The 7829-nt window shown below is 39.6% G+C and overlaps 1 protein-coding gene across 1 annotated transcript in view; it reads right to left on the bottom strand.

The window, feature by feature from the left end:
• Positions 1 to 1122: 1122 nt before the first annotated feature.
• Positions 1123 to 7829, bottom strand: part of LOC130923149 (ras association domain-containing protein 4-like) — an 80456-nt gene continuing 73749 nt past the window's right edge. The window contains exon 11 of the mRNA XM_057848649.1: positions 1123 to 7772. Coding sequence (XP_057704632.1) covers positions 7703 to 7772 — 70 coding nt within the window. The 3' untranslated portion in view covers positions 1123 to 7702. The remainder of the gene's footprint in view (positions 7773 to 7829) is intronic.

The raw sequence follows: 7829 nt of genomic DNA, 5'->3' as shown, positions 1-7829 counted from the left end.
CCTTATGATTTAAAAAAGTCAATGTTTGCGCGATCTTCATTTCACGCTGTATAATAGAAGTCATTTGTACTTATTTTTCTAAATGTATGTTACTTATATCTTTATTATTAAAAAAAAAAGGAAATGTTTACATTAACTTCAATTTTAATATATATCCTATGTTCTTAAGTACTGGTAGTTAAAATTGAGATTTGGCATTTAGTATGTGAGGAAATGAGGGGAAATAAAAATTAGAAGATGGAGGTTGGGGTAATTGCTGTTTTTGTTAACTTTTATTTAGCAAATCGTTGAATAATATAGGAATAACTGTGCTAAAACACTTTTCTTTGCATCTCAGTAGTTTAAGAGATTTGACCCCCCCCCCCCCCCCACACACACCCCAAATTTGAAAGAAAAATAAATAAATAAAATTTCTGGCTCCGTGGCGACCTTCACGTCGGAGAGTTCTGGCAAGAAGTTCTAGCCACTTTCACCCCTGTTATTACGTGAATTAGAATCATATTTTGAGACGATTCGACTATATACAACAAGTTGGCAAAGCGCAGATGACGAGAAATTACTCTTTTAATCCGCCGTTTAGCCACGCCTACCATGAAAGGGTCTCTAGCGTCCACAACAGAAGGATGACGTCGGCAGGGTCATGGTTTAATTTCATTTTCAATTCAACCCGTTGAAGGGAAATTATTCAGAACAAGGAAAATGCAACGAAGAGAGCCGCAAAATGTCATTGTTTCAGTCTCTCTACTCCAATATTTTTACAGGATATTTGTTTTATCGAACTACCTTCCCCCAATTGCTAAATAAATGGTATGGTCATAACAAATAACAGTCTTGTGCTAAATCAGCGGTCTCAAACCGACTCCACAAAGGGCCGCAGTGGGTCCTGGTTTTTGTTCCAACAGATCCAGCACAAACAGTTCAACCAATGAGGTTTCTACTAACATAAGCAGCACCTGATTGCAATCAACTGATTACACTTGTAAGAAACCAGATTGGTGAAAAGGTATTTGTCTCGTTTGGTTGGAATGAAATCCAGTACCCCCTGCGGCCCTTTGAGGACTGGTTTGAGACCACTGTGCTAAATGGAATATGAAATAATGAAAATGCATTTATTCTGTACAACAAGGCAAAATTACTCCATAATGGTCAAAACTGTCGACTTCACCTTTACTGTCACACCTCCCGAACGATATTTTATGTCAGGATTTTGTCATTTCCCTTCCCCGGCTTCGGAGAATGTAAACAAAACAAGAGGTGTGACAGCTAGCGGACATGCAACTGAACCACCCCACCTATTTACAGATAACACAACTTACAGTCGTGGTGTCACTTCACCTACAAGTTTTTGCACCTGCTTTGTTTTCTGTCACGTGCACTTAACTGGGTGTGGCAGATTAACTCTGCTAGAAGTACATTTAACTCTGCCAGGGGTGTCTGTGTTCAACTCACTTAACTGACACTTCGCCAAGAGCGATCTTAAAACTGCTAGTGTTAAAAGAACACCCAAACCAACAACGGACAACTCAAAATAAGTTACACCAAAAAATTCAACTCTTCAGATTTTCCCATGTAGAAAACACATACGGGAGGACACTTCTCCTTAAGCAGCTTCCTACTCGAGTTTTGCAGGTTAGCAAATCCACACAGTTTAATATTATGCTCACTCTGATCATAGACTTCATAATCATATTGACTGGATATGCGGCGGGGGCCGATTAATAGGGGGCCTTAATTGTTGGCGTGGCCGTCAAAGCTGACCGAGTTGAATCACAGACAAAGAGCTTTTTTCGTTGAAAATTCTTGCGAATAAATGCCTAAATCCTTGAATTCTTTATAGATGTGGATGTAAAACAGTCTCGATTCTTCGTTAAAAGCAAAAAAAACCTGTGCAGTTAGTATTTATTTTGCATACGGCGGAAAACACTCAGGTGACTTGAAGTTCCGCTCTGAGCCCCCAATTTGGCTAAATTTCAAAATTGTCCAATATGCATGTGTGATAGATACATCATTGGAAAGCTTAAAAATAAAAATTTTCTGGGGGAAGAAAAATTTTGAACAGGAGGGCATTTAAAAAAAAAACATTTTTTTTAACCAGCAAAACCCTAACTGGAGGTGAGAGCACGCAAGAGCATAATTAAAGACGCCAGGATTTTAACGAGATATCATTGCGTACTTAACTCTTTTCGATCCTAAAACTCCATGTAGCATGTATCACTGAGTGTCAAGACATAGCTGTGTATGGCCACAGCCGGATTTTTGGCGGATATTATGGGTGGAACATGGTAATATAACGAGGGTCGCAATGCAGAAATCGCAGACATCAAGGAGTGGTCGAGATTTTCATATATTTACTCTTTTACACATTTTTTGTTCAATTTTTCTTCGTTTGGATCGATTATTTATCATCTAACATATCGGAGAAAATGTGACAGAAAAAAAAAAAAAAACAATCAAGCGATTGTTATGAGGTACATATCCGTGACTTTTTTACAGGCACCATTTTTTTCATTGTGACATAAGTTGTTTAAAAGTTTAAACTATGCAAGTAAAAAATTGTATTCATTTATTTTTTAAACGAAATATTAGACATCAATTATTGATTCTAAGCTAAAAATGACATACATTTTGAATAATAAATATAATTAACTACCTTCGTTTTATGGCTGGGTTGAAGCAAAAGCGCTTGCGTGACGTCTGTAAACGGGGGTTTCCAGGGTAAAACGGACAAATTAAAATAGTTTGGGGGCTTAATGCGCTATGAATCTGCTATGGGAGCATGTAGACATATTGTTCTATCAAACACAACAGTTCTTTTGGCTTAAAATACAACCGTTTATTTTAAAGAGGAGTGCAAGAGCAGAAACTGCTTTCTCAGTCTTGTCTGTGTTTTCCGCCATAAACATGTCAAAGTACGCTGCTAGTCTGTTAGTCATTAGCCACGTTTACATGCTGACTTTTATTCATACAGATTCAAATCATTCCGAATGGAAATTTCACATCAGCTGTTTACATGTCACTTCATCTATTCCGATCCAGCGTTTACATGTGTCTGCCTTTATTCCGAAAGGACGTTTGACAACTGCCGTCTGACATGCGCAGATTAATCAAAACAAAGCGTCACATTGCAAAACATGGAGATCGATCGTCAGATCAGCTGCTGTTTTAACTTTTCGAGTGGAAACAAAACTTCAGAATGACACGCCGTTCATTTAAAAAGTTGTGTGGGTGCGCTGTGCGTGTGCTTGGAAGCCATGTTGCAAGTGACGTTACCTACGTCACCAAGTGACGTCACCACGTCAGTTCGGAGCATGTGCAGGAAGAACGCAACCAGGCACCATTCCGCTTCCCTGTTTACATGATATAATTTTACTTCTAATCGGTTTGGGAAAAGGAATATTCCACCCCTGTGAATCGGAATGAAATTCCATTCGGTTTGGGCCTGTTCATTCCGAATGAGGTGTTTATATGGAACACATTTATTCGGTTTGAACAAATATTCCGATTGTAATTGGAATATTTGGCTCCATGTAAACGTGGCAAATGTGGCGGCCGCCATATGTAAACAGAGCTATTCCAGTGAAAATTCTTGTGAATAAATGCTTAAATCCCTGAATTCTTTATAGATGTGAATGTAAAACAGTCTGTTTTCTTTAGAAAGAGAATTCTTTAAAAGAGCAATAAAACGGGCAGTTTGCATTTATTTTATATAAATATGTCGAAAAATGATGTTAGACCATAGCAGTTAATTTCTCCCATTGATTTTTTTATATACAGGGTGACCCAAAAAAAAGTTTACACTCAGTTGACTGCTTGTTTAAAAGCCATTGAAACATATCTAAATAGGTTGTCATGCTTAAGTGATTCATTAAGGTCACTCAATGCAGCTGGTAATCTCTCGTCTCTACAATTTCTGTGCTTCTGCTGAAAATGAAGAAAACTTTAGCTGTACCTGAATTGCTGCGTGCCGGTCTGACACCTACTGAGATTGCAGCAAATCTGAGAATATCCAGATGTGCAGTCTACAAAGTTAAAAAGAAGCTGAAAGATACTGGAACAGCCTCACGAAAACCTGGGTCTGGAAGTGCCCGATCTGTGGGGACCAAAAAGTTGATTAACAAGGTGATATGTGGCCACCCAGAGTCCAGATCTCAATCCCCTGGATTATAGCGTATGGGCAACTGTGGAGGACAGTGCCTGTAAGAAGCCACAAACTTCTGTGGCAGCCTTGGAGAGGTCCATTGTTAGATCTTGGGAAAAGATGACAGCATCCTACATAAAGAAGACCTGTCAAGCGTTACATACATATAATAATTACCTTGAATCCTTGAACAAATCACTCCTGGGACAATCCTTCCTGTTTGTATGCGGTACAACTTTCATACTTTTTCAACCTAAATCCGGCGTTGGATCGCTGCATCTGTTGAGGAACTGCGACCGACTGCGAATAACTGAAGCGGACTGAGGGCATTGCGCAGTGTCTGACGGAGGTGACCAATACAATACAATTCAATTATGAAGTCTATGCTCTGATGCAGGTCGGACTTTCGGTGGAAAAAAATTGTGGCATGTTACCCACCTCCACAACATTGACTTTTTACAATACTTACAGTGGCTGCTGCTGTTGGTGGTGGTCGAAAAAACGTCTGATATCCCTCCTCTTCGAAGGGGGCGGAGGAGGTGGTATGTTGTCGACATGATGTATTTCTGTTGGGGCTGTGTGTGTGTGTGTGGGCGCGGAGTCAAATCATAAGCCAATCAAACGTGCGTTTGAAGGGGAAAAAAATGGACTGGCACATTCAGCAAGTAAAAAGGGGTAAGTCAAATTCACTTAATAATGGTAGGCACAACTCTATCCTTAGAACATTCATGGGAAGACAATCTAAATTACCTATACATACAGAAGACATTATATAATGCAAATAAGGTTGCTTAAAAGTTGGTGGGGACAATATGAGCATCCTGAAAAGTTGCTAGTGTTACAGTATGTCCTTACCGTCCCAATGCAAACCTACGCCCTTGGCCTCATCATGGTATCACCTCACCTCATCATGTAATTAGATGCTAATTTATGCACACCTTTGGAGTACATAGGGAGCACACTGGCTGTAGGACTTTTACGGATACTTCCACTATGTGTAATTGCTCAGAATAGGGAACTATCAACCAGAATTCTGTACTTGTCATTGCTTTATCTCTGGAATCAATATACTCGGAACAAATTGCAACTACAGGTCTGTGAGACTCTTCTTTAACTATTATTCAATATACTTTTGCTCTCAGGTAACCGTCACATCTAAAAGTTAATTAGGGCCCGAGCACTAAGTGTGCGAGAGCCCTTTTGTAATGCAAAGGATTATGATTATTATTATTTCTTTTCCTCAGCAAATGAAAACGGCCAATTTGGAGGCCTAAACATTCTCGAAAACTACGTGAGACTTCGCGTAGATTTCAATAATTTTGCAACGTTGCGAAAAAATGTAACAGAATGGCTCAGGTGCCCCCTTGAATTTTAAAAAAATTCATTTAGGTTTTTTCAAGGTAGAGCGATGACATTTGGGGAGTCAATACGTTGTGCAAAACTGCTCCAAAAACTCTTGCACCCATATTCCATACCCAACAGGAAATCGGGAATTTTGGATTGAATGTAAAATTTTTATCGATTAACATGGTGCACATTTGAGACCTTGATGCTTAGGGAGTTAGTTGGATCCTCCTCAGAATTGGTGAGAATGTTCATGAGACATATGAGATCTTAGGTTCTCAAATGGTGAGTTTTCATTCCCGGGCCTGAACTGGGCGGGTTGCCAAATTCGGCCATTTTTTGGGCAAAACACCAAATTCAGAAAATGACTTATAGCTCCCTCACAAAATGTTCAATCTCCTTCATATCTGGCATGTATGTGAGGTATCCCAGCCTGAACAGGACTGCATTGAAATATTATTATTATGCCTGGCGCCCCCTGCTGGGAACAGAAAACTGCCTTTTTTACGAGACCGGCTCCTCCTGGAAGGGAAGCGCCAAAGTGTGAGGGCCCGTTCAGTCCTGCTTGCAGGCCTAGTTAATATTGTTTTCCCTTGACCTTTGGGGGTCACACTGGGGTCCTGTTGCCTTTAAAACATTCAATTTATAACACAGTGCACAACTCAGACACTAAAAAAAAAAAATTCATTCATGTCCAAGCACACAGCTAGCTTTTTTCATTTATTTTTCTTTCAAGGGGAAGTGAAGGAACATTTAAGGCTCCACTTTTGTGAATTAAGTTTCTCCTTTAAGGTCAGACACAGACTTCATAATATATTGACAGGACACGGGGTGCAGGGCCAATTAATAGGGGGCCTATCTCCATCAAAGCTGACCGAGTGGAAACACAAAGTGCTTTTTACGTTGAAAATTCTCGGGAATAAATGTGTAAATCCCTGTATTCTTTGTAGACATGAGTGTGAAACAATCTCGATTCTGGGTTAGAAGCAAAAAAAAAAACAAAAAAAAAACGGGCAGTTAGCATTTATTTTACGTAAATGTCGAATGTGCTGCTAGTCTTTAAGCCACTGTGGTGCCACCTTATAACCACAAAGAGCTTTTTACGTTGAAAATTATTGTGAATACGTGCGCAAATCCCTGAATTCTTTATAGATATGGATGTAAAACTGTCGTGTTTTTTTGTTTAAAGACCAAAGAACCGGGCAGTTAGTTCAATTCAATTCAGTTCAATTTATTTTACGCAAATATTGCAAATTATGACGCCAATGTCATAGCGGTTAATTTCTCCCATTGATTTTTTTCACGTCTCAAAATGCATGCATAGTACGAGAAATATAATAATTACCTTGAATCCTCGAACAAATCACTCCTGAGACAACCTTTTCTGTTTATATGCGGTACAGCCTTGAGCTTTCATACTTTTTCAACCTAAATCCGGCGTTGGATCGCTGCATGTATTGAATAACTGCGACCGACTGTGAATAACTGAAGCTGGGACAGCCCCCTACTTAAAGGCGTGGCGCAGTGTCAGTGGAATGTGTCCCGTCAATATAAATATGAAGTCTATGGGTCAGATATGTTTAAAGATTTTCACATTGATTTCGCACAAATCGTTCAATTTGATTTAGTTTTCATTTCCGGTCTGTGGGAATGCATTCCACAACATGGCCGTTGGCAATACAACAACTTTTTGTGCTAAATGTGTCTCGCGTCTATTTCTTGTGAAGTCCCGGTCGAAGGGACACGCATGTCGGACAAGATATCATGAATTAGTTATTACATTAATCAACGAATAATAATAGCGGTCTGACTGAGGGTCAAGGCAGGTCCTGCAAAAATGACAATAGTCAACAATCCTTACTCCTTGCCAAAGTGTGGGAAACAGGGAATGCCTGTCCTCTCTCAGGATACCCATTGTGTTATGCCCCCTCACACACAAGCACGGTGCATGGGAACTAGTTGGCAGAAAGGGTCCCTCAGAAGGACAATGCTAATGCAATCATCGCTCCTATGGCAGAACAGGAAATTTTTTTTTTTTTTTACATTTTTGGAGAATAGTGCAGCAACCCTAAGACTATTCGGTTGATTTATTACAGAACATGAAAGTCATAGAAAACATTACAATCACATTACAGTACAAAAATGCATGTACAAATTGGAAGTGTGAAAAATGTGTTATAAAAATAGAGGAAAGTCACACGCACAGACACACACGGGCACTTATATTGGGTCACAGGAGTGTGTTTTCCTTTCCAACTGATGCACAATCATTGACCTCAGTGCGATGTACCTGCGTAGGGGAAAGAAAGCACATCATTTGCATTACTGCCAGGCGATGTGTATACAG

The sequence above is a fragment of the Corythoichthys intestinalis genome, chromosome 10 (assembly GCF_030265065.1).
Source record: "Corythoichthys intestinalis isolate RoL2023-P3 chromosome 10, ASM3026506v1, whole genome shotgun sequence".
NCBI lineage: Eukaryota > Metazoa > Chordata > Actinopteri > Syngnathiformes > Syngnathidae > Corythoichthys > Corythoichthys intestinalis.
This window is presented reverse-complemented; position numbering and strand designations above follow the sequence as displayed.